The sequence below is a fragment of the Danio rerio genome, chromosome 4 (assembly GCF_052040795.2).
Source record: "Danio rerio strain M-AB ecotype USA chromosome 4, GRCz13ab, whole genome shotgun sequence".
Taxonomy (NCBI): domain Eukaryota; kingdom Metazoa; phylum Chordata; class Actinopteri; order Cypriniformes; family Danionidae; genus Danio; species Danio rerio.
Genome location: NC_141024.2, coordinates 11,526,435 through 11,554,422, shown reverse-complemented (window position 1 = coordinate 11,554,422; position 27,988 = coordinate 11,526,435). Strand labels below are relative to the sequence as shown.

At 33.2% G+C, this 27,988-nt stretch overlaps 1 protein-coding gene across 2 annotated transcripts in view; it reads left to right on the top strand.

Moving 5' to 3' along the window:
* The window catches only part of tmtc2a (transmembrane O-mannosyltransferase targeting cadherins 2a), a 50,602-nt gene that overhangs the window by 12,428 nt on the left and 10,186 nt on the right, over window positions 1-27,988 (top strand). For both annotated transcript variants that reach the window (XR_015482117.1, NM_001130603.1), the window contains 4 exon segments: window positions 17,199-17,790; window positions 23,743-24,574; window positions 25,239-25,353; window positions 27,874-27,959. Coding sequence is in view for 1 of the 2 variants with exons in the window: in NM_001130603.1 (NP_001124075.1) it covers window positions 17,199-17,790; window positions 23,743-24,574; window positions 25,239-25,353; window positions 27,874-27,959 (1,625 nt within the window). In the remaining variant the exon portion in view is untranslated.

The following is a 27,988-nucleotide window of genomic DNA, read 5'->3' as shown; positions in this document are numbered from 1 at the left end:
CTTGTTTAGGTTCACTGTCTGCAGTGCCATTACCGGTCAGATGATACAGTTAATTTATTGAACAGGGATGTAGGCTTTGCATGAATGCTTTTGAGAAAGTCGAAGTGTCATAGAAATTGGGAAGTTTTTTTATTGTATGATGTTTTCAGTGTTTTACAAGGCAATTGTCCTCATTTCTGACAATTGGAGACAGACGGAGGCATAGAGTTTGGTTTGTGTTGTTGATGTGTCAAGCTGGCTTTTGCTGATGAAACTAAGTTTACATGCACTTGCTTGAAAAGATAAGGACCTTTGAGATGAAGTGCTTGGAATAATACAGATATGGGGCCAGATTTACTTAAAGCTTGCATCAGCTCAAATGGTCTTTTTGGCATTAAAACAGTGCGAAAGTAAGTATTTAATAAAAATGCACAGAGAAGAATTGAAAATATAGTGCATGGACACAGCTAGGGCTGTGCGATATGGCAAAAATGCAATCTCTATTATTATTTTCCATATTGAACAATGATATATATTTCCATGTCAGTTGTTAGTTCTTCCAAATTTAAAAGAGTATCCCAACAATGACTGAAGCCACAAATAAGAGGGTCCTTTAAATCTCTAATATCAAAACACTTCTAGATTTCCATTGTTGCACATTTCTGCTGTGTGTTTGGCTCTTAGACCGGTACAGAGTAAAACAGTCCAGAGCTTATCATGGTGATTGACATAAATGTGATTGTGATTCGATATATTGTTTATTGGCTCAGCCCTATACATAGCTATTTTGCAACTGAATATGCATTTGTAGGAGTTTCTCCGTTAGACTCAAATTTTATGAGAGGCTGGTATTTAAATAAATCTCACAATGTGATTTGCGCTGCTCAAATTACAGGTATTTACACCATTGTTTAAAGATATATATTGAAGTTGCTACCATAGCTGTGTTTTTTTTAAATACATTTTGTTATGAAGTAGGCTAACTTTGACATCATGGATATAATTTTTTTTTCTCCGCATCCCAACATATTTGCAACCCAGGCTCATTCTGAAAACGTACCTCTAAATACATTTCTGGAGACCGCCAAATATGTTCATGGGTTTTTTTTTTTTTTTTTTGGAGTTTTTGTTTTCGCGAATCCAACAGAGGCCGCTGTGTATGCTTTTTGAGATCTCAAATTTCTCTCACGAGTGCCATTCGCTATTGCTGTTCTTGCATAAAATCTACCAGAGGCCGCTGTCGACTGACTTAAAGACTGACTGACCAATCGACTCACCCACCCTCCTCCTTCTCTAAACCCAACCAATTGTATTGATTGACCCACCCACCCACTTCCCTAAACCCAACCAATAATTTTCAAAAGAAATCCAGAAAAAGAAAATCCCTCGTCTAATTTTTACCACAGTTTCAGATTTTCCCACAGTACCCTGTTATTTACTTCTTTATTTTAATTTTTTGGATTCTGTTCTTTTGTATATTTGTTCTCACAAAAACGTGCCCTTTCTGGTAAATCTGGCACATAGTTTTTGGTTTCCAAAAAGCTGGACCAAATGACCAATCAGACCAAAGTAGACTCTGATAAAGGAGGGGATTGGAGATACTTGAATGGACTCAAGGAGTATAATGGTGCACTTTAATGTGCTTGAAGTTTTGATGTCATAACCATGATGAGTTGTATTTTTTATTTTTTTTTAGATTGGCTAATTATAATGCAGGAACATTGGTTTCTACGATCTGCCCTCTTTCGGCTGACTTTTAACTAGATTTGAGACATATTTTTCAAACTGTGGCCTGGAAAAAAAGAGACCCCCTGCTCATTCTTCAATGCTGTTTTTCTCTTATCTGGCTCACAGATTGTGTTATTACTCATGCGGTGTCTGGCTCTGGTAACATCACACCATCAGGTCCTGGAGTTTGTGTTTTATCTGGCCTTGCTTGATTTCAATAAACGAAAAGAACCATATTTCAGAGCGGGATTTAGATAAACTGCTGCCTGCTGTGTTTATCTGCCTTGGAGTGCGTGAGCTCTGAATCTCTCCAATATGACATCCACAAGAGTTCTCAGACATCATCTGACCGTATTTGACGAAATGGACATTTCTACCACTCAATGTGTAGCGATGATTCGTTATGCACAAGTATATAATAGAATACTCACTGTGATCCATCCAGCAGTACGTCTTGCCAGTATGGAATCCCTCTCTTTTCTCAATCTCCTTTTATTCCCATTTAGTCGTTATCTTCCATCTCAGCTCAGTGAATGTGGATGGTCGCTTGAAAATCCTTTTGCATCCATTATGTGACACATTTCCAAGGAGTAAAGAATGAAAGTAAAGGATGACAGTAGAGCTGGGTTTATCCATCAGGTTTTGATTGGATAATGAAAAAGTGGCCATCTCAATTCTAAAAACATTTGAAATAATAAAAAATACTTGCGCTTTCAAATTACATTCAGAATTACAGTGGGGGAAATAAGTATTTAACATGTCATGTTTTTTCAAGAAGCTGTTGACATGGAATTGATCATAGTTTTGGTAAAAACCCAAACAATACAAACATAAAAATGAAACAAAACAATCTGAAACATTTGTTGTGTAATAACAATAGAATGACATAAGGAGAAAGTACTGAAGTCCTAAATTGTATTTAATACTTTTTATAAAAGGCTTTTTTGGCAGCTTAAAGACGCCTCTCATATGGAAGATGAAGTCACATGCATTACTCAGGTGTGAGTTTTTCACAGACTCCAGTAAAGAGTGTAAAAATCTTGATGATTCTGTGGGGTTTGTCTATCAAATCTGCTCTTTGTATTGTATTTTTTATTAGATTTAGGTCAGGTGATTGGCTGGGCCATTCCACAGCTTGATTTTCTTTCTCTAAAAAACATTTGAGAGTTTCCTTGACTGTTTTGGATCATTGTCTTGCTGAAATTTTCACCCTTTTTCACCTTCATCCTGATAATGTAGACGTTGGACTGAAGCAGCCGAAATAACTACTGAGAGACTTCAGCTGCTCTCTGGGCTTTCGTTGCCTTTCTACACCTCCCTTTCTTCATGTGTTCAATACTTCTCCCTTTTGTCATTTGATTTTATTACACATAACTTAATTTGTAAACTAAATACCAACATCCAGTGGAAATTTCAAGTCAACAGCACCTTTAAAAATGTTTCCCGAGAAAAATGGTGATGTGTTCAATACTTATTTCCCTTACTGTATACTCACAATGCTCAAATGTCTGCTCTTATACATATCTAGATGTCTGATCCATAAACTTCATTCAATGCTCTGAATTACTGCTGTCACTATAAGCACCTGCTTGTCTTCCTGAAAGATTTCTCTTTGTGTTCCTGGAAACATTCAGACAGCATGTTTTCAAAACACTATCCGTTGCTTCGCTTATTGAAGATCCACAGTTGTATTTTATAGTGAAATAAATGGCAGATGAGGGCTGCGTTACACAAGCTCTAACTCATACCATGGCAGATTTGGAACATGCAGTCTTTGTTAGCATTCGTTGTTCGTTTAGCTTATGTGGTGCTTTTCAGAAAAAGAGGTTGTCGTGGAATACATCTGGTTGCTTGTTAATTAGTGAATATCCTAAAAAAACTGTTACAAAAAGAAAAAGAAAGGCTGGAGAAAATGGATGAGGAGCACAGATTAAGTGTTGAATGTGATGAATAGGTCTACGCTTTGCCCTCGTTCTCTGTTTTGTTCTGTTTCTCTTGAGTTTTGTGTCTTTTTAATGACTAGTCTGGGCCGGTCGGACAATAAAAGAGCCCCAATAGAACCTGCTGTTCTTCATTTATAGATTTATACACTTCACTTTCACTCTCGTCCCCCCACTGGAGACTAAGTGCATTCAGCTGTTTTCTGCTCTAGCAGGTGGGTGCTTTTTAGGTCACTGTGACATCTAGTTTATCAGGTTAACTTACTCCTGATAACACTGGATGTTTATCATGCAGGTGCAAAACAATAGGGAGATTGGGAAGAACAGAGGAGGAATTGAATTTAAAAGTGATTATTAAACCAAATGAAAACTCAAAATGACTCCAGAATTTTGTTTTATAGGAAAACTGTATATATTATATTATATTATATTATATTATATTATATTATATTATATTATATTATATTATATTATATACAACAATATGATAATTAAAGGATATTTTAATATAGTTACAATATTACAAAAGGGGGGTTTTCTTTCATTTGCTTATAGGGTTACTGGAATTTGTTACTGTCAAATCCTAAAACTTCTGCAAGTGAATAAACTGGAAATTTTGCCTTTTGTGATCGAACTTACTTGCATTATTATATAATATAACAATTTAACAAAATGAAATGTTTGTTACATTACATTATATCTAGTTGACTTGCTGGCTGAAGTTACTACAAATTAATAAAATGCTTTGTGTACATATAAGGAAAAATACATGAAAGAATACATAAATACATAAAGAAAAACCCAATGCATTATAAAAATGCAAGTAAACAACACCTTTTTCCACACGAAATTTAAATAATGGTGCTCACTTAAAGCTCATTCATGCACTACGTAATATCGCCTTGGTACAGCAGAGTTTCTTGACTACTACGCCAGAATGAGAGTATATTTCCTTGCAATATTGAAGTAGAAAATAGTAATTTTTTTAACCTTATTAAACAATGACTCGAGCTTTAAATAGAAAAATTATCAAAACTCTTTTGTGAATGAAATGCTAATGGTCAAATCCGATTCAATTCATCCTTCTAAGCTAAGCTAAAAGTGATGCCGCCAGAACGAGAAATCAGCTGAATGGTTTTAGAAATGGTTCAAGTCAACTGTTTAACTCTAGGAGACTTGTAAAATGAGCATTTATTTTATTTTTTTAAATGTGGAGTTTTCTTCAAAAATTGACTGAATGGTCACTAAAGTGTTCCTTAAATTTTCTATTCTATTCTATTTTGTTTAGTTCTATTCCGTTTCGTTCCGTTCTATTCTGTTCTGTTCTGTTCTGTTTTGTTATTCTATTCTATTCTATTCTATTCTATTCTATTCTATTCTATTCTATTCTATTCTATTCTGTTCTGTTCTGTTTTGCTATTCTATTCTGTTCTGTTCTGTTTTGTTATTCTATTGTATTCTATTCTTCTATTGGAGACTGTAGTAGAACCATTTATGATCATTAGAGGCTCTAGAATTCAAAAGTATCAAATTAGCATCAGTCTCTGGGGCCTTTCTTCAGTTTTACATTTCGATTTGTGAAATAAGGCAATGAGTAGAGTAGACAGTCATGGTTTGTCACTGGTAGAAAGCGGCACTGTCAGAATTTAATCATGGCCGTCATTTATCACCGCTGAGCATACAATGCAGACAGTAGCTTTTAATTAACTCCTCAGACTCAATTATTGGCTATCCAGACAACAGAAGATGCAGATGAGGATATGCAGCTGATTGTATATCACTGCCTATTTACCGCCCTGTAATATATGATTCAAACCTGCATTTGGGATGAAATGTAGCACTGTCCAATACAGGCACTGGTGCCCAATTGGGTGGCCCTATAAATCTAGTTTAAACTGGGTTTTATAGAAGCCATTAATGTTATAAAAACTATCACTGTTTGAGGCTCCAGCCGTTGCCTGCTAAGAGCATTTGTGCTCCATTCACTTTCTAGAGTAGGCCTGCATATATATTTTCATTAAAAGCTGCTCAATGGAGGGCCAAGAAACACTTTAGGCTCACACTTTTCCAGATGTGCAGCTCCACATCCATCACAGTGTTCAGACGGTGAGACTTTACAGGGTCTGGATTTGGGAAGTGGGAAGTGAGGAAATCTGGGCTTTTCAGGCTTTTACAGTAGCAGATTTGCTGCAGTATTTTCTGTTGTCCTTATTGATTTATAATGCTGTGAAAAAATAATAATAATATTAATAATAATAATAATATAAAACAAGGTAAATGAAACGTGCAATATAATTAGTGGACTAATCACAATTTAAAATAAAAGATTGTTTTGAAAATATATATGTGTGTGTATTATATTTGTTAGGTATATGTGATACGCACATATATATATATATTATTTATAAATAAAAATATACAAAGTGTGCACAAACATATATTATCTCAAAACAAACTTATAATTAATTAATTATTATTAAATTAATTAATCGAGCACATATAATATGATATAATGTAATATAATATAACAAATTATAATATAATATAATATAATATAATATAATATAACAAATTATAATATAATATAACAAATTATAATATAATATTAAATTGTAAATATAATATAATTGAAAATAATTACATATAATATAATATAATATGTTATACTATAATATAATTAAATATGATATAATATAGTATAATATAATATCAGTAAATAAAATTAAATATAGTATAATATAATATAATAAATATGAAATAATATAATATAAATAATAAATATAATATAATTAAATATGATTATCATAATATAATATAACTAAATATAATTAAATATAATGTAATATAATATAATATGATATATTATAATATAATTAAATAAAATATAATATAATATATAATTAAATATAATATAATTGAACATGATTAATTATGATTAATTATAATATAATATGATTAAATACATTATAATATAATTAATTATAGTATAATATAGTGTAATATAATAAAATATGATATAAAATAATGAAATAGAATAGAATAGAATAGAATATAATAGAATAGAATATATACGTTAATCCATATAATATATAGATTTTATAATAACGTAAACACTGCAAGTAGTTTTCTGAGCATGAAATATCTGCTCACAGCTACTTAATTAGTCACTTAATTAGGCCTAATCATTTAGTCAGAGCTTTTAAGTCGTGAAATACTCTACTCTCAGTTCTCAATCTACCAATGTGATGTGTCTGATTGACCAGAGTGCGGTGGTTTTATTAGACATCGATTTCCTTTAACTGCTGGTCTCTCTGTGGTTGCCTCTGCCACTGGGCTTCTTATGGACACCATCCATCATTGAGTTAACAAGGCTTCTTTGTGCTGAGTGAAATGGCTATTCCATTAGCATGACATCGCTCCGGGATTAGCCCAGATGGCGCGTACTGGAGATCAATGTCGCTTCTGGTGGAGTGAGGAAGCTCAATGTGAGAAGAATCACAGATACTCATTGGGTCTGTTTAGATCATTAAACTGATTGTGAGTCAGTGCTGCATGTACAAAGGCCATCAGGTTTTTCTTTTTGGTTATACAGTGGAAGTCAAAACTAGAGAACAATTTATTCATTTGTTTGTGTATTTATTTATTTGTTTATTTATAAATTAATAAAAAAAATTAGAAGGAATTTTAGCTATGACTATGCAAAGCTGCTGTTGTAGATGTATAAATTATATTTTGTAAATGTATTAGTTTTGAGACTGATCTGACTCCATATTTTACAAAGTGACCAAGGCAAAAAATGCTAAAAAAAATAATACAAAAATTAAAAATTACTAAAAAAAAAAAAAAAGTTTTCAAAAAGTTACGGCAACAGTTCTGTTTACACACTTTTTTTTTTTTTACCTAAAGTCAACTTGTCAGTTTTAAGGCTAAAGTTGTGCACTTTAAAAAAAAAGTGATTAGTTTACTTTATAAAAAGTGAGTACATTTATTATAAATTGGAACTGTTAAAATAACTTGGCTTATTTTTTTGTAATTATGCACATAGTTCGCTTCATACTTTTAAGGCAACTGGTTTATTCGCTTTTTAAAAATAAAATCCTTTATTTCGTGGGAAAATGAGAGAAGAGCAATGGTTGTAGAATTAAGAAAGATTACATCTAAAAACTTGACAGGATTACAGCAGTCAAAAATGTGTAGGACGTGTACTATATTGGACTATTATTGTAACGCCCGATTCACACTGGGCTTCAGCGTGCTTGACAGAGGGCCTGTCTGAAGTTTGGGCTGAAGCGATTGTCATAGCAGCATCAGCCAATGAAATTAGTTCACAATTGGCTACTGTCTAAGCTGGTGTACTTGCATAAAGTGATCTGATTGGGCGACGATTCTGTTTTGCTTGAAAAGTTGAGAAATTTCCAACTTCTGCAGCGAACAACACCACTGAAGCAGCAGCGACGGATCCTTAGTGCAGTTTAGCAACGCCTGACATCACCCATTAAAAGTGAATTGGAAGCCTTGACTCTGACGCCCTGTGTGAATGGGGTATAAAGATAATATATTATACACATTATAGATTTTGAGTAACTAACTTGTTTTGCTAGGGCTGAAATGGTCTTCACTTTGCCTTTCATCTAAACCAGTGTTTCTCAACCATGTTCCTGGAGGACCACCAACACTGCATGTTTTGGATGTCTCCTTTGTCTGTCACACCCATTTCAGCTCTTTCAGTCTGTGCTTATGAGCTGATGATCTGAATCAGGTGTGTTTGGTTAAAAAGATATAGAAAGTGTGCAGAGCTGGTGGTCCTTCAGGAACATGGCTAAGAAACACTGATCTATTTATTTATTTATTTATTTATTTATTTATTTATTTATTTATTTATTTTATTAGAATATGCAAGTAGTACACAAAATGGGGTCTCATACAAAGAGAACAAAACAACAACAAAAACATGAAAACACAATATGTGCGTACATGTAAAGGTGACTAGGTGGAAAGTCTGAATACATACATATGGTGGAAAGAAAAAAAAACATATATATGTACATAACATGTATAACTGTCATTAAATGAAACCAATAGCATATATATATATATATATATATATATATATATATATATATATATATATATATATATATATATATATATATATATATATATACATATATGTTATTGTATATATACAAATAATAGATGTACAATCACTGCTACTTCTACTACTACTACTACTACAACAACAACAACAGCAACCTGAATAATGACAATGGTAAAAAAATACTTGTGATAATGATAATGAAGTCAAAACAGTAATATTAATAATGGTAACAAAAGCAGAAGTAATAATATTAATGATGATAATGAGGAGATGAAACACTGATTTAAACAACCATCCAAGTCAGTACAAACTAGAAAATTTGGCTATTGAAAAATATAAAGAGTTTTCTAATTTTGATCAGTGTCATTTTTCACTTATACAACTGTCTTCAGAATTTATGTAATAAATTAAATTAATTAATTGATTAAATGGTTGGTTGAATGTGTGGTAATGTTAAACATAGTAACCTTTAAAGTATGTGGTTTTAAATGGGGGGTTTTTGGATTTTCCTAAATCCTTACTTAGGTTAGTTTGTGGGCAATTTTTAACCTTCTTGTAAAATATTAGAGGGTTTTCTATTCTGGATTGTCTTTGGGTACAGCTTCTATTTGTCACATTTTTTTTAAATCTTTCCAAGTTTTGTTGTTGTACAGTCTGCCACTGTAGGACACCGCAGTCTCCCTGCTCCACCCGACTCCACCAGTGCCTTTGATGACTGGGGGAAAAAAGTATGTGTGTGCTGATTGGCCGTTATAAGTTTTTTGTGCTCATGAATGGATTCCAGTAGACAAAAAGGCTAAATCTTAATCAAGATCTTGGCCTAGTTAAAGGCTCATGCCAGAGCTGGCTTTAACATCTGGCCAGCTGTGAGTGCCTGGTGGCTTTGATCACCGCCTCTTTGCTTCAGTTTGACTCTTGTTAACTGCATGACCCTTATATATGCCTTTTACATGAATGTATGTAATGATGAATGGTGGCCAGATGAAAAAAAGCTCTTAAACTATGTACTGTTGTCAACTTAATAAAAACAAATGATTGTAAAATCAATGTATTCAATCAATTAGTTTATTCTTTAAAGTTTCTTCTAGTGAATAAATGATGTAGACACTTTATATTGCCTACAAATCTAATCTTAAATGTAAATGACAGATAACAAGAAACATGAATATGACATTGCTGAATGTATGTCTGGAAGTGTATACATTGCATATTTAACCTTTCAGATGGGTGACATGAGATATTGTGGCTGATTAAAAGTGGAGCATACAGTGATTTGGTGGTGATGTTATAGCCAGAAGGCATCTGGGAGAAAGGATCAGCAGGATCAGGCATTTCTGCTGTAATGAGTTTCTGATGTATATCAGATGTTGGTACTATAACAACACAAAGCCGAAGTCTTCACTACTGATATATGTTGTTTACGTGGTGTAGATGCAGCCTTAAGCTATTATGAAAGTCTGAAATAGCAATCTTAAAAATGATGCTAATTTAAAAGCACTTCTTTGTTTATTGATTGATTTAGAATAAGATTTTGCAAAAAATCTACTTGCTGTACATTATTGCTGCACCTCTATTCCCAGTCTGTCTGAAATCCCTTTATTGCATTCTGTATTTTGCAATGACCCTTCTCCCAAAAGCCCAGAATTCTCTAAATGGCCAGCTAAAGCATGTATTCAACATTTAAGATATTTATTTTGCACAGAAATATGTTGAATAAATAAAAAAATAAAATGTTGAGTAAATAAAATTATATTTTGGATCAGTGTATCCCACAGGATTAAAATTTACGTGTGGTGGTGGTACTCACATCACATAAATAATTAACTATATGCGACCAAAAAAAAAAAAAAACATATTTTAGATTGTAACAATAATTAAAAATAATAAAAAAAAATCCACAATTTATCTTACTTTGTTATTCAGGGTATATTAAATATATAATATATTGACAATATAAAATTAATAAAATATACAGCAAATTATAAATAAATGACAGAAAAAGGAATCAAACCAGACAATATCTTTTCTAAAATTATAATACAAGATTAAGACATGTAGATTTTTTAAATAAGGCAAATGTGTTGATAAACCATTACTATAGTTTACATATATTTTGCAGCCAGTTTAGACCAGTCATTTTGTTCTCTCCGAGTATAAAGTTAATCCGTGTCGATTAGATTAAATTATTTATGGTTTATAACACTCTCGCAATATTTTAGGAGCTTTAGAAACCACGGCCGGACGCCTTTTTTTAACTCTCAAAATGGCACGTCACTGTGGGTCTGCAGAGCATGTGAGATTACCTGTGGGAGTGTTGATAGTTCACACGCCCACACAGTAGGAAACTGGTAAACGAGAGTAAATTTTTCACTACATAATTGATCGCGAATGTTAGGTTATATAGCACAATAGCGTAGTAGTTAACTCGCTGACATATGGTGCGGTAGCACTTCAAGGCGTCCCGAGTTCGAATCCCGGCTCAAGGACGTTTCCCAACCCTACCCCTCTCTCTCTCTCCCAATTGGCTTCCTGTCTGATTGATTACTGTCCTGTCTAATAAAGGCAAGAAGGCCAAAAAACAATCTTTAAAAAAAAGTGTCACTAAATATATTTGGGCAGCTGTTAATATACAGGTACCTGGGTGGCCTGGAAGCATATTGATTAATAAAAATCTCTCCAACACTATAATTCATTAAATCCTCATTTTTTTGCACAGGTATTATGCTACTATTTGTAAATATAACATAGAGATTTGCAGAAGTCATTAATGTGATTTTAATGTGTTATTACTAAACATTTTAGTTTTGAAAGTTTTAGGATTACTTAAATGTGCCCTCTACTTTTCTTTATGGCCTAATAGATGTTTTTACACTTGGTCTCTTCAAAAACAAATAGGGAAACTCTTGCCAGTGTGAATTAAATGAACCAAAACCATCACAGTGGCCAAGCATTTGTGAATGCAGTGACATTTATGAGCATGTTGTTTAAAAGCAATGCCAGTTTTCCCTAGAATTATTTTCTATACAAAGCTGCCAACATTGGATTGTACAGACCGCAAATGAGATTTACTTGAATCCGTTGGAAAAACACCAGTGTTTACAGTTAATGCTTCACGCTTAAACATGTTCTAAGACAGTCAGCCAGCTAATTAGTTTTCATTGTTAAGTTGCTTAAACCACAAACACAAGCACTGCACTTGTCTCTGCTGGGACAGGTTTAAAGTGATTAAGACCCCGTCCCCAAGCTATGGCCCTAAAATACTTTGGCTCTGTAATCCTGTTAGCGTCAGATTAACACACAGCCATTTTTCTCCTGGGCAGAGATGCAAAACTGCTCCATCCTTTTGCAATACTTGGCAATAATCTATCATTAGTGAGGACACAATGATTCCTATAATATATTTTTGGAACCTTTTATTTTGATTTATTTTGATTTATTTTAATTTCCAGCCAACTAACTATATGATTTTGTAATTACTGTATGAACAAAATGTGCATCTGGTTTGTTTGATTTTGTTTATTTATTCTATTTTATTTATTTTATATTTTATTTATTTTATTTTGTATTATTTTTATTTATTTATTTATTTATTTATTTATTGTTTGTTATGTTTTTTTATTTTATTTTATTTTGCATCCAACCAACAACATGATTTTTTGTTTTATTTTATTTTGCATCCATTTATGACCAAAATGTGCATATACGCATTCAGTCAGTTTATTTTATTTAAATTTTTATTATTTTAATTTTTTTAATTAATACTTTTAGAATTTAATTTTTAGTTTTATTTGATTTTATTTATTTAAAATCTTTTTTATTTACTTTAATAAAAAATGTTACTTATTATTTGATTTTTCAATAAATTAAATTAAATTTGTATTATTTTATTATTTTATTTTTATTTATTATTTTAGTTTATTTTTGTTTATGTACTTATTTATTTATTATTAGAATTTACATTTTATTTTATTTTATTTTGCATTAAACCAACTACATGATTTTGAAAGTACATAATGAGCAAAATATGTATATCAGCAGTCAGTCAGTGTATTTAATTTAATTTAATTTAATTTTATTTTATTTTCATTTATTTATTTATTTTCATTTAATTTTATTTAATTGTATTATTTTTAATTTGAATTTGAATTAAATTTTATATTATTTTATTTTATTTTATACAGCCAACCAACTACATGATTTCGCAAATAAAGCATGAGCAAAATGTGCATCTAAGCAGTCAGTCAGTGTGTATATAAAGTCATTACTTTCCTAGCACAGGCATTGCAAATGAATAATGACTGCACATCCAGCCACCCTCACATTTAATTGTATTAACCTTCTGAACTCCCAGTGACTGAGAGGCTTTGCAAGGCGACTCACAAGTGATTTATGGCGATTATAAACACTGGAAGCTGAAAACTTTAAATGTACTGTATGTGCTGGAAAGTGCATTGCCACTGAGAGCATAGATGCTTCAAGATAGCACAGCAGTTGCACGGTCCCTTGAGGAGACAAATAACACATTTTGGATTTTAGAAAAGCATAAATTTGCAGACTGTCATGAGTTTTTCCCCCTCAAGATCCACAGATATGCAATTCAGCCTGATTACTATTATTCAAAACAACCCGTTCTCATGGCTCTGCTTATATTTGGGTCTAATAGAGAATGGTAAGTTGCATAAAACTTAAATATTTTGGAGACTCAAGTGGTCAATGTCGCAGTCATTAAGCAATGAGCATCTTTGGTTATATAAATTTGACTGGACCACACGAAATATAAACACACAGGGTACATTTGTTTGTCTCTTTCTCTCTCAATTGCATCTTTGCTTCTGAGTGTGTTTGCAGTAGTTGTTGGTGCCGTACATACTGTAGCATTTCCTAATACCTCCAGTCGTGATGACCTCAGAGTAAAGCTGCTCCCAATGGACAAAATATATTCAGTAATCAGATTTGTTGTGGCCCGATTAGACCAAGATTAACTTGTAAACAAATGTACATAATGCAAGACTTAGATAAGTATTAATAATGTACAATTGTTTGCAAACACTGGTCCATTTATAAAACTTTGAGCATGCAGTATGTATAAGAGACCACTGTAATTTTTGTTTTCTTCTTCCACTTTCTAAATTTTGTTTTGCTTAAGACATTTTTTCCCTAAATGTATGAGCAATTATTTGCATAAAATGCTAAAAAGTTGCCAGACATGTTTATATAATGTTTTAAAGAGCCCCTGTTATGGGTTTTTGAAGATTACCTTCCATGCAGTGTGCAACAAAGCTCTAAGTGAATGAAAACATCCAGCTGAGGGTTAAATCTGAAAATGCGTCTTCTTTAAAAATCTAGATTTATTTTAATAAAAGATTCATTCAAGAGTCATTTAAATGATTTGTTGTTCGTCCAGATCTTTTGCCTGTTCGTATCGACATCGACACAAAACAATACCAAATATGAACTGCCAGATCCGGTAAAACATGAACGCGCCTTTCCCATCAGACACTAGCAGAGTGCGAGGGATCATGGGTTTGATCATGACACGAAGCAATAAATACATAATATACGACAATGTAGGTGCTTTTTGACCTTGAAATCATATCAGCCTGTTGTTGGAGACCCCATAACCAAAATATGACCTTTTATATTGATAATACTAATTATTCCTTACATTTATATAGCGCTTTTCTGGACACTCAAATCATTTTAGACATTGTGGGGAATCTCCTCATCCAACACCACCATCTTAATGCATAATTAGGGCTCTTTAAACAACACAATATTAATGTTTTAATTTCAGAAAAGTTAAGAAAGCAATATTTGGTGACACAATCCTGATTACAACAAATGAAAACAATTGAGCAAATGAGCTATTGTCCTTTCGCTTATCAAAATACTCTAAATGGCAATATATTTGTTGCAGGGTGTCCCCAACGTTTCAAAAAGTTTTAAAAAGTCTTAAATTTAAAAAATAAATAAATAAATAAATAAATAAATGCCTTTAATTTACTGAAATATAGTGTTGTGGGTCTTAAATAATTTTAAACAGATGTTAATTTTCCTTTGTCTGGGTAAAGTTACCTTATCGGTCTAACACACATTTATAATGATAATAATAATCCACCTCAAAACTTTTATATATTATTAAAGTTTTTCAATGCAAAGAGAGACAATTCACAACAGCTGTTAGACATTTTTACAGCAAATTCTCCAAATTAAATTAAAGAAAACTGAAGCAACACATCCCTTTTACATGATCTTTTATTAATACAAAAACTATTTACAGAAGTAACTGGCCCATTAGAAAAAAATCTTTAATGTTTAGCCCAGTACAAGTTTAATATTTAATTCATAACGGTATTAAAAAGTCTTAAATTTGACATGAAGAAACCTCCAGAAACCTTGTGTTGGATATTTAGGTGTTTCAAATGCCATCCAAACTTATTAAAATGTTCCTTAATAAAATAATTTTGGTCACACTTTATTTTGATGGTCTGTTTGTTGAATTTAAGTTACACTGCATCTTCATGCCAACAAATTCTCATTAGATTATAAGACTTAGGTTGGGGTTAGTGTAAATTGACATGAACTTGCAAAGTTTCTTATAGTCAGTTAAATGTGTAAAAGGAGCAGTATCAACAGATATGAAGCAGACAGTCTACTAATACTCGAATGGACTTTCTAAATAAAGTGTTACCAAAATTATTATTGCAATAATTGAAGTTAATGCTTTTGTATTTACTAACATAAACTAAGAATGAGTAATGCTTGTACAACATATATTTGTAGTTAATTGTAGTTTAAAATGTATGCATTATTCAACATGAAATAATGTTAAACCTTATTTAACATAAACTAACAATGAGCAACTTTATTTTCCTCATTAAATATCATTATCAAGGGTTTATAATGTATCGTTTCTTGTTGGTTTATGTTAATACATATTATACACACAATCTATTAACTTAACAATACATAATGCAATTATTTTTATCACATGTTTTTTATTATTATTATTTATTTTTTAATTTAAGGTATGTGATGATCGGTGTGTTAAACTGGGACTTCATTGCAGTTCTCATCGCGTGATGCTGGCTGTTGATCACTTCACTTTCCCAGCATTGTGTTTCTAGAGTTGAAAACAAGTGCAAGTGCTCATGGAGTCACAGAGATATGGGTCACAGGAAACCGCTTCACTTCTGCTGATGTATTAACTGCCACTGAAACGCAGACTGAAAAATGTGCCTTTCTTCTTTATTTCTTTATTTCATTTTTTTGCTCTATTTTTCTTGAATGTTGATTATTCTCAATATCACTGCTTTCTGGCTTTTGTGAGATTTCCTGAATCACTTTCTTTTGTTTTATTTCATTTTTTTATTTATTTTCTTTTTGGTCACGTTAGCCACATTTTTTATTTGTCAAGAAAAACTGCTCATCCTCATCCCCCCGGTGTGCTCGTTTCTTAGTCCCACCTCCTTGGAAATCTTTGTAATTTAAATATTCAAATCAGCTCCCCTCCCACATCGTTGCCAATCACAAATGAAAAGAATACATTAAAGAGGCGGTGAATACATTAAAGTGGTGAATACATCAAGAAAGCACATACATTGTGCTGCTGATACTGTCTTCACAGCGCATTTGTGATGTCTTTATTTAATGCAATGTGAAATACAGTAGAATGAGATCACAGGCATGGGTACAGCATTTATTATAAGGAAGGAAAAATGCATTTAGATGCTTTTATATTAGATTCCATGCAAAAATATTTTAATATAAAAATGCATCCCATGCTATTGATTTATTAATTAATCCTCTTCCTACTACTACTACTAAAATATTATTATTATTATATTATTATTATTAATAATAATAATAATATTGTGTGATTGATTGATTACTCCCTACTACTACTACTACTACTAAAGTTAATAACAAAATATAATAATGCTTAAAATAATAATAATAATAATAATTATTATTATTATTATTACTATTATTATTATTATTATTATTATTATTAAGCATTAAATTAGAATAAATAAATACATATTTGTTTGTAATAAAACCCACCTGTAATAGATCTGTAAATTATACGATATTATAAATAGTAAATTGATTGTATATTAAATGTATTGCATTATTGTTACTGGTGATTGGTGATGTTTATTCAGTAACAAATGAAATCACTATTGTTTTTTAATTAATTATTCCTTATTAAATAGCACACATATTTCACGTTAGTGTTTGTAAAGTATATTTGTTAAAAAGATTAATGGAATAAGAAAACTTCAGCTGAAGTCCTCCACTACTTAAGGTTATTAATCAACTGAAAATATGCATACATAAACCTTTACGCAAAAAAAAAGAAGTCATATCCTATTCATAAATATCATTCTAAAGGCTGTATTTTTTGCATTTTTTAATCATGTGATTTCCTCATTCTCTCTCCATCTCTGTAGTCGAGCAATCAAAACCAACCAGGACCTCCTACCGGACACCCCATGGACGAACATTCTATATGATGACTTCTGGGGCACTTTGCTTACCCACAGCGGCAGCCACAAGTCTTTCCGTCCTCTCTGCACCATCTCTTTCCGCCTCAATTATTTCTTGGGTGGCCTGGATCCCTACGGCTTCCACCTGTTCAACGTGGGCCTTCACTGCTGCGTCACTGCCCTCTTCACTGCATTCTGTCGCCCCTTGCTGGGTGGAGGACCTTGGAGTCTGTTGGCAGGACTGCTCTTCGCCTCTCATCCCATACACACCGAAGCGGTAGCTGGGGTCGTGGGCCGAGCAGATGTTGGAGCAGCCTTTTGCTTCTTATTGTCACTTCTCTGTTATTCCCAATATTGCCGTCTCAGGCATAATGCAGCACACTCGAGTCGGGTTGCGTGGCGTGCTGGATCTTGGCTTGCTGGAAGCCTGGGTGCTGCTGCAGCTGCTTTACTGTGGAAGGAGCAGGGGGTGACTGTTCTGGCTGTTTCAGCTGTTTATGATGTCTGTGTTGTGCATCGGCTGCGGCTACGGCAAGCGCTAATAGTGCTGCTAAAGGTGAGATGTGATGGAAACCAGATCCTAAAACCTAACTAGGGTAATTATAATCTTACAAGAAAGCAAATATAAAGGCAGCAACACCAAAGCTGTGTCAAATGAGCAATTCCAGGCTTATAGATGTGAGGTTTGCAGTAAAATCTAGTATAGAGAAAGTGTATGTTAACATTATATTGAAACATCTGTTTATAGTTTTCCAAAATTACCAACCACAGAGTTATGTGGTCAGAAAAATATCAATCTGTAAACATTTTTTAAATCTTATAATAAAAAAATAAGCATTCGTTTTAGATGTGACCAGACATTTTTTACAGTATAAACATACTTTTTAGAATCTCTTTGAATTAAACCGCACATGCCAAAAGAGATTATGCTAATCAAAATGATAAGAGTTGGCTCACTATGTGAAGTTTATTTCTATACTAATTTTGAGAGGATCACGTGCTTATGATTGCTTTCGGCTGGTCCTGCATTAGTCAATTCATGATTCACTAATCAGACGATTCCTAAGCCACTATAAATACCCTTAGTTCCATATGACAGCCATCTTCATTTTGAAAAATCCCCCCTTCCACCCCTACTCCTCTTCTTTTCCTAGATGGGTGGCACGGTGGCCCAGTGCTTAGCACTGTTGCTTTACGGCAAGAACGTCTCTGGTTCTAGTCCTTACCACGTTCTAGTCCACACGTTCTACCCTGGGTTTTCCCTGGGTTCCCCAGTTTCCTCCCACCGTCCAAAAACATGCAGCTTAAGTTAATTGACTAATCCAAATAGGCATCTCAGACATGCTTCTAGTTAATAGTTATATCTTAAGAGCAATCACTATCTGTTCATTAGCTATTACAGTAGTGGAGTTCTTGAGATCTACCTGAGCTCAAACTCCCCTCTCGCCCTGCAAACGGGAGGGAGCCCCGGGCTCGAGGATTTTACGATCCAAAAACATATTTGCGAGATAACGCAAAACATCTTTGCTAGGGAATGCAAAAACTCAAACTCTATCACTCAGTTTCTTTTTTTTCAAATTTTTTTCCTGATGTTTTTGTCCCTTCCAGGCATCCCTACAAAAGTCACTTACACTCAAACAATTATTTTTGCTGCTCAAAACTACTTTTCAAACTACTTACAGTATTTAAAATGAGCTGAATCAGCACAATTTCTAGTTAGTTTTGGAACAACTTCATTGTTTTATGTTCAAACCCAGCATTTTTTACAGTGTGTTAAAACTGATTACATTAAATGTAACTGATAATGTAAATTATAATAATTATGTATGTAACTTCAGAAATACTTTCATAATTTTCATAAATATTATGACATGTGACTTTTTTGCATATAAATGTGGATTTTTCTGCACTCTTAAGATAAGTTCAAAATTCAATTCATCTTTATTTCTATAGCACTTTTACAATGTACTGTAGATTGTGTCAAAGCAGCTTAACATACAAGTTCTATTAAATTTAATCTGTATCAGTCCAGTTTTCAGAGTTGAATTTCAGTTTAGTTATATTATTACCTTATTAAACACACAAGTGGCAAGTATTACCTGTACTATTACTGTAGTAATAGTACACATTTAGTTCTGTGCAGTGGTTCCCTGTAAATGATCTCACTTACACTTATGATCTGTTCTGTAGAATATGTGGTGCAAATCTTTAAACGTCCCATTTTATCATTATGATGATAAATGGGAATTTTTGCAGCCCTCCTCCACCCTGTTTCAGACAATAAGGCAAGAGTAATCTAACCGGTCCAGACTCCAGTACACAGATGCCAACCTCGCGGCACATCTGTGCTCTTTATCGTGGCCTCTCTGCCCGTGTCTCCGGCTTTTCTTGCTGGTAATCATGAGGTGCACAAGAGGGGCGACAGGGAGAGATTACACACTCACCAGACGGCCACGAGCACATGGGAACGCAAACACGGGGAGAGAAAGGAGGATGAGGAGGAAGAGAAAAGAGGAAAGGAAACTATGCCCTCACTTCCTCTCATTCATTTTATCAAAGCACTTTCTCGTTTATTGTCATCCCCGTCCTGTAAATTCGGCTCATTTCACAGGGGCCTTATTAAATGCAACAGTCAACAATAAAAGATCCCATAAGATCCTCCCAAATGTTTTTTTTTTTAAACATTGAGGCTCTATCTTTGCATATTTAATGTCACGCATCTCAAACTTTTCATTCACCCAGTAATAATGCACTTGAAGGTAATGAGAACAGATAGAGCACCCTCATTGAAATTCCAGAGGCCACAAACACTTCTGATATAAGCCGAATGCGGAGTCTAAAACAATCCGCGGTAGATTCGTTTTTGAATTTTGTCCATACAAAAAGCACACAATGCAGATAGAGGGCAATTTTTCATCCCATTTGCTCTCTAATCGGATTCAGATGAGATAAAGCTCAATGGGTTTTTCTGTGTGGGTGCTGGTTTAGCGTAGGTTGTTGTTCTGAAAAACAAGGCTAATTTGATTTGCAAACTTGGAGTTGGAGGTCTGATTAGAGCGTTAAATGAATCTTTGATGGAACGCTTTGTACTGTTGGTAATTCAGTGATGACGCACAATATTTTGGTTCGTTTGTGTCAGTGTTGTGCGAGTGGGAAGATTACCAGTTTGATTAATGCAATGGCGTATCTGCAGTGACAGAACATTGAGCTGTGAAATGATGTTGTGGATCTTACATTTCTTTGTACAGCATTTATTTTAGTAATGACTTTGACATGATCTTTTTTTAAGGTGTTATTAGATGTGTTTAGATTGCATTGTTGGTCTAAAGTTGGATATTTGATCATGCATCAGTTTTTAGCATCAAGAGAAAGGTTTGCTTTGAGAAAAGTGCTAAAAACTGAAAGATCCCAAATGAATTTGGATGGTGTCCTGGTGTCCCAGCATTTTTTAGTAATGACTTTTACATGCATCATCTCTTTTAAGGTGTTATTAAATGTTTTTAGATTACATCGTTGGTCTACAAGTCAGATATTTTATCATGCATTAGTTTTTAGCATCAAGGAAAAAGTTTGCCTTGAGAAAGGTGCTAAAAACTGAAAGATCGCAAATGATATTGGATGGTGTCTCAGCATTTTTTAAGTAATGACTTTTACATGCATGGTCTCTTTTGAGGTGTTATTAGATGCGTTTAGATTGCATTGTAGGTCTACAATTTGATATTTGATCATGCATCAGTTTTTAGCATCAAGAGTAGGGATTGCTTTGACAATGGTGCTAAAAACTGAATGATCCTGAATGATTTTTGATGGTGTCCTGGTGTCCCATCATTTTTTAGTAATGACCTTTGCATGATCTCTTTTAAGGTGTTATTAAATGTGTTTAGATTGCATTCTAGGTCTAAAGTTAGATATTTGATCATGCATCAGTTTTTAGCATCAAGAGAAAGGTTTGCTTGGAGTAAAGTGCTTAAAACTGAAAGATCCTGAATGAATTTGAATGGTGTCCTGGTGTCCCAGCATTTTTTAGTAATGACTTTTACATGCATGATCTCTTTTGATGTGTTATTACTAGATGTTTTCAGATTGCATTGTAGGTCTAAAAGTTAGATATTTGATCATGGATCAGTTTTTAGCATCAAGAGAAAGGTTTGCTTTGAGAAAGGTGCTAAAAACTGAATGACCCCAATTGAATTTGGATGGAATCCCTGTGGATAAGGCTATAAACCAGCAGCTTTCCTCATTATGAGTGCTGTGATTACCAGCAGCTGAACTCCTCCTTTGTCCTCTTTAGGAACTGCTTTGTAATTAATTCAGTATATCAGCGTCCTCCAATGCCCTGTCTATTTCTCTCTGGATTTTTGGACTAAGTGCTTAAGCCATTTGTTTTTTGTTTTTTTAGGATGGGGGGGGGGGGGGGGGGGGGGGATTTGTGCATAGATTTTTTTAAAACATAGATTTTTTTTTTTTTTACGTTTATGAAAGGTATAAAGCAGAGAATGTCTATGTTTTTTCATCTTCAAAGAAAGCTGCTTTTTTCCCATTGATTGTTTGTCACATTTATACCGATGAGGTCTTTACACTCTCTTCATTCTAAGATTGATTTTGCAGCTACAAAAGAGCAGGAACAAAAACAAGTGATGAAACTGAGCTCAGTACAGCAATATCTGAAATATAGATCGAAGTGTCACACTCAATGTAAGTGGAGGATCTATTAAGGCTTTAGTCCATACATTTCTGATCCCGTGTGTGTGTAATACAGGAATCAATATTTCTGGCATTTAATTTCCACAGACTTTGGGCTCGACTTGCCCAATATGCACTCTGTCAGATGCCATTACACAATTTTACGAGAAAAGATTTTTCTCTTTTATGCTGAAAGGACTGTCTAGTTTATAATATGCAGTATAAGGGGAAATTATTATTTTTTATTCTGGTGCTTTTATGTACCAGGGGTTGTTTTGTTGAAACTATTATTTACTGTTCGAAGGAAATAAAATCCAGAGTTATTATAAAGCATTTTGAGGGACATACTGTAAACAATAACAATTCTAATGTATTTCCTGTTTTATATTTGTAACTTCCATAGCTTCTGTGAATCCAAAAAGGTCCACATATTGATACATAATGTTATGATAGCTGTTTTAACATTAAGTTATGATTGATTTATCTCTTATTATTGTTCTAAAATAGTTTGATAACAAGGAGGAAATGTTCATGAGTCAATGACATCACCACGTTCCCGGAGGAGCACCAGCTCTGCGCATTTTCCATGTTTCCTTAACCAAACACACTTGATTCAGATCATCAGCTCATTAGCAGAGACTGAAAGAGCTGTAATGGGTGTGACAGACGAAGGAGACATCCAAAACATGCAGCCCTGGTGGTCCTCCTGGAACGTGGTTGAGAAACACTGGTCTATAGTAAATGTTAACTGTAAAAAAATACAATTTTAGCTAGTTTCTGAGGGAATATTTCGCACTAACATTTGGTTTAATTTCAAATTAAAATAGTAACTTATACTGTATGTACCAGGGGTTGTTTGGTTGAAACTTATGGTTTTTGTGACCTTCAAACAACAAATAAGAGTTATTATATCAAATGTTAACTGAAAAAATATATATATTTAGCTAGTTGCAGAGGCAATGTTTCACATTTAAATCTGACTTAACTTGAAATTTAAAGAATTAAAAAAAATAATAAATAAAATAAAAAAATAAAATAAAGAAATTCTGTCAAAGAATGTGCAGGGGTGTAAAGATGGATTTGAATCCATCGAAAAGTCTTATCAATGGATAAGTCAAACTAGTATGCGGGGATGGCGGTCAGTGACATCTCAAAATGACAATAATGTCCCTTATCGCAACAATTTCTGTGATAATATATTGCTAAACAAAAATTCTTTATCATTATAGGCCTAAACAGCAGGTGTCTTCTAAGATAAAAAAGATCAAAACAGCTGATTAAACGCAGACAGTCATAAAATGGCCTCCACAGAGTCTAAACCTTAATATTATTGGGGCAGTATGGGATCACCAGGCCAGAAATATGAAAAATGACGTATAGATTACTTGATGAATTGGATGTTTATCAGAGAAGATGGGGAAAATATTTGGCATTTTTGAAAGCTGAATAAGGTCACTGTAGTGAGACGCATAAGTAAAGTGTAATTAAAAATAATCCTATTCTATTTATTTATTTACTTACTATTATTATTATTATTATTATTATTATTATTATTATTATTATTATCATTATTATTATTATTATTATTTGTTGTGTGTTTGTTTTTTAATTGAGTTTTTTTATTATTTACTGGTGTTTATTGAATTGATGATAGCAATATCTAATTAGTGTAACTGATGCTGTTGGTGAGGGGAACGGTAAATTGATGTTAAAAGGAGGTAAAATGTGTAAACTGATGAAACTGTTAAATTATTTAAGAAGAAAAAATGAATGTGTATGTATGTGCAGACAAATGAAGTAATAATGTACTTCTCTTCTTTTCTAGCGGAAGAACAGGAGCCTGCTGGTCAGTTTAGCATGGCTGGTCGGTTGGGGAATAATTCTGCTCACAGCTCGATTTCACTGGATGGGCAACAAGCCACCAAACTTCTCCAACTCGGACAACCCTGCAGCCGATTCACCTCATTTCCTCACTAGAGCGCTTACATTCCTGTACCTGCCATCTGTTAATGCCTGGCTCCTCCTCTGCCCTGACAAACTCAGCTTTGATTGGTCAATGGATGCTGTTCCTTTGCTCAAATCCATTGCTGATTGGAGGAACCTTCAGTCTGTTATGTTTTACACAGGATTTGCTCTCCTAGCATGGTTTAGCCTCAGAAACCCACCGCTACAGGCCACTAAAATCAACGAAAGCAATGGAAAATCACATGTGAGCAACGGAAAATATGCAACTAATGGATGCAGTCATAAGCACAATGACAATCACTACAGGGACTTAAACCTAAAAAGTAACGGATATCATAATAAATCCCTCAAAGTTTCTCCAAAAACACTTCCAGCCACAGAGAATGTGGTGGTGTTTTCTCTTGGGCTGCTGGTTTTGCCCTTCATCCCTGCCACTAATTTGTTCTTCTATGTGGGTTTTGTGGTGGCCGAGCGGGTGCTGTATATCCCCAGTATGGGCTTCTGTCTGCTCGTGACCGCCGGGGTGAGGAGCTTGTTTGTCCGTTGCCGGTCAAAAAGCTTCAGAGCTCTCCTGCTGACCTGTACTGCAGGTCTGGTGCTTCTCTACAGCCTGAGGACTGTGAGGAGGAACCAGGACTGGAAGAGTGAGGAGATGCTCTACAGATCTGGCATTGCTGTAAATCCTGCTAAAGGTGGGTTTGGAGAGCGATGATAATAATAAAGCATTATTATTGTATAAATTTAATATCTAGACAATAAACATTTAATGTAATTTCAAATCTATTGGTAATATACACAGTATATACAGTCAAAATGATTAGCCCTCTTGTGAATTCTTTTTTAAATATTTCCCAAATGATGTTTAACAGAGCAAGGAATTTTTCACAGTATTTCCTATAATATATTTTTTTTCTGGAGAAAGTCTTATTTGTTTTATTTCGGCCAGAATAGAATCAGTTTTTAATTTTCTTAAAATCATTTTAAGGTCAATATTATTAGCCACCTTAAGCAATATTTTTTGCTTGTCTACAGAACAAACCATTGTTATACAATAACTTGTCTAATTAACCTAGTTAAGCCTTTAAATGTCACTTTATGCTGAATGCTAGTATCTTGAAGCATATCTAGTCAAATATTATGTACTGCCTTCATGGCAAAGATAAAATAAATTAGTTATTAGAAATGATCGAATGATCAAACCTATTATGTTTAGAAATGTTGAAAATAAATCTTCTTAATGTTAAACAGAAATTGGGGAAAAATATACAGGGGGCTGATAATTATAAAAACTTCAAATGTTAGATATCATTCCATAATAAATGCCTAAATAAATGCTCTTCATGATGTTTTCCTCAGCTTGGGGTAATCTGGGTAATGTCTTGAAGAACCAGGGAAAGATGGCAGAGGCTGAGAGAGCATACAGAAATGCTCTGTATTACCGAGGCAATATGGCAGACATGCTCTACAACCTGTGAGTATACAAATATAGTCATAAATACATTTTTTTACACAGTCACAAAACACTTTTAAATGATCAGAATATTTTTGCACACTGTAAAAAAATGCTTCTCTTGCTTAATTTTTTTATGTCTTGTTTCTAGTCCAAATATCTAAAAATTCTTAAATCAAGAAGACTTTTCCTGGCAAGCAAAACATGATGTTTTTTTTAAAAGAAATAACATGCCAAATTGAAGTTATTTTGTCCTTAAAACAAGCTAAATAATCTGCCAATGCGGTAAAAAAAATAATCTTGTTTTTCCTTAAGATTTCCTAAGATTTTTTTTTTTTTACCCCATTGGCAGACTATTTAGCTTGTTTTAAGGACAAACTCACTTCAATTTGGCATATTATTTCTTAAAACAAGACATTATGTTTTGCTTGTCTTGAAAATACTTCTTGATTTAAGAATTTCTAAATACTTGGACTTGAAACAAGACAAAAAAATTTAAGTATGAAAATCATTTATTTCAGTGTAGATATTTTTAAAAGCAAAAAAATAATAAATAAAATGAAGTCGCACCGGAGTACACAAGATCTTAAAAAAATACTAACTTAAAAAACATAACTAGCTGGTCTCAATGTGATTTTTAGTGGATTTTGTTTACATGAAGCATCAACATGACTGCTAAATTTTACACAAAGTAAGTACATTTTATTTATATACTGTTGCACATTTATCACAGCAAGCCTGGCCAAAGTGCTGAACATACGCATGATCAGATAAAAGGTAAGAAGAATAAAACAAATACAAAACCAACTGATACAAAAACATGAAAATACACACAATAATTAAAAAGTTTGGGAGTAAAAACTGCATCTTTAACAACAAGGATGAAGTTGAAGTTGCAAGGCAGATGTTCAGAGGCAGTCTATTCCAGAGCATGAATATATTTATTATTATTTTTTAAACACATCAAACATTGTTTTGTCATGTTGTTGTCTGAAAAGCAGTGCTTTTTCTGTCTTTATGGAAAATAATGGGAACTTAAGGGTTTAATATGTTGTGATATTATCAATTCTCATGTATGCATTTGTGGCTAAAGTGTTCAAGTACTCACAGTATATACTCATGCTTTATATAAGGAAATTACCTATTTATATTTACCTATATATAAGGAAATAGCATGTTTTTACCTATTTAGTTTGTGCTGTCTTAATAAAAATAATTGATTTTATTTTTTTTTAAACTTAATGTTTTGTCATACATTAAATATTCAAAAACAAATATTTACATGAAGAACTTGCTGCTGTTTTTATATTTAAATCATACAAAATAATAATAATAATAATATTAATAATAATAATATTATTATTATTATTATTATTATTATTATTATTATTATTATTATTATTATTATTATTATTATTATTATTATATGCTATTCTATATTATTATTATACATTTTATTTTACCAGAAATAAGCAAACAACATGGTGGACTCCACAGCTCTTTCTCACTGTAATCCCTCAACAGTATGTGGGCTGTTAGTTTTGTCAAGGTCATACAGCTCTATCTTATCCAGTTTTCCATGGGAACTGCCAAAATCCAACGAACGTGCCTTCTGCAGAGTAGCAGACATGAACAGATGCAGTAGTACGCAATGTGGATTTGTGCCATAAAATTGTTTATCTATACTGCTGCAGTGCGAGTAATTCGTTCAAAAGTGGCCCTAAAATGGTAAGGAAAAGTTCAACCAGACCTTGTTAAAGGAGAGTCATACTTAGCATTCATACAAGGGATGTGGGAGGTTGAGGAGCAGTGCAAGTGTTTGCTATATCTCTCAGGGCGCGAGTGTGTGTGACAGGGATTTATAAGTCCTGATTTGCAGGCTTGAAGCATGAGAGACCTCTAACACTCATTAATACGGAAGCATATCAGTAGCAAAATTCTTATTCGGAAAATGACAATCCATTTCTGTATTCAAATTTGCATTCTCCCTGACACATGTGCAAAGTTTGGTCCATAATGAAATTATATAAGTATTATTGAAAGATAATAATTTAATAACTTGATAATATTCAACTTGAATTTAATAAATAAATAAAATAAACATTAATTTTGCTACTTACATGCTTCCATACAGTAACAATGGAGATAAAATTAATTCTCAATTTAATAGTCATATAACTTCACGGTAATGCTTTAAATCTTGTGCTGTATTTGCAAGCTGCATTTCTCAGAGATGTAATGTCAGACACAATGCACTTGATGAAGCTAGTGACGTCACTGGGAAAAAGCATTGCTTAAAAAGCATTGCATGCGGCTCAGATTGCAACTGCACTTAGTCTGCATCTAGACCCCTCTCAATTAATAAGCTAATATTGTTAGTTAATGGTTTATAAATACTGTGAATTGTAAACAAAAGGCTACCGTATATTGAGCTAATAGCAGTTTGTTAACGGGATGAATTGTGACTTAAATTGTGACCTACTTCAAATCTGACTTCTCATGCTTTAAAACGGTCTGTGTTTTTTTTTTGATTTAACACAGTGGTTTGCTGCTACAGGAGAACGAACGGTTTTCTGAGGCTCTTCACTATTATAAACTGGCCATCGGGAGCAGACCGACCCTGGCCTGTGAGTTCAGCTCTAAATATTTCACTTTA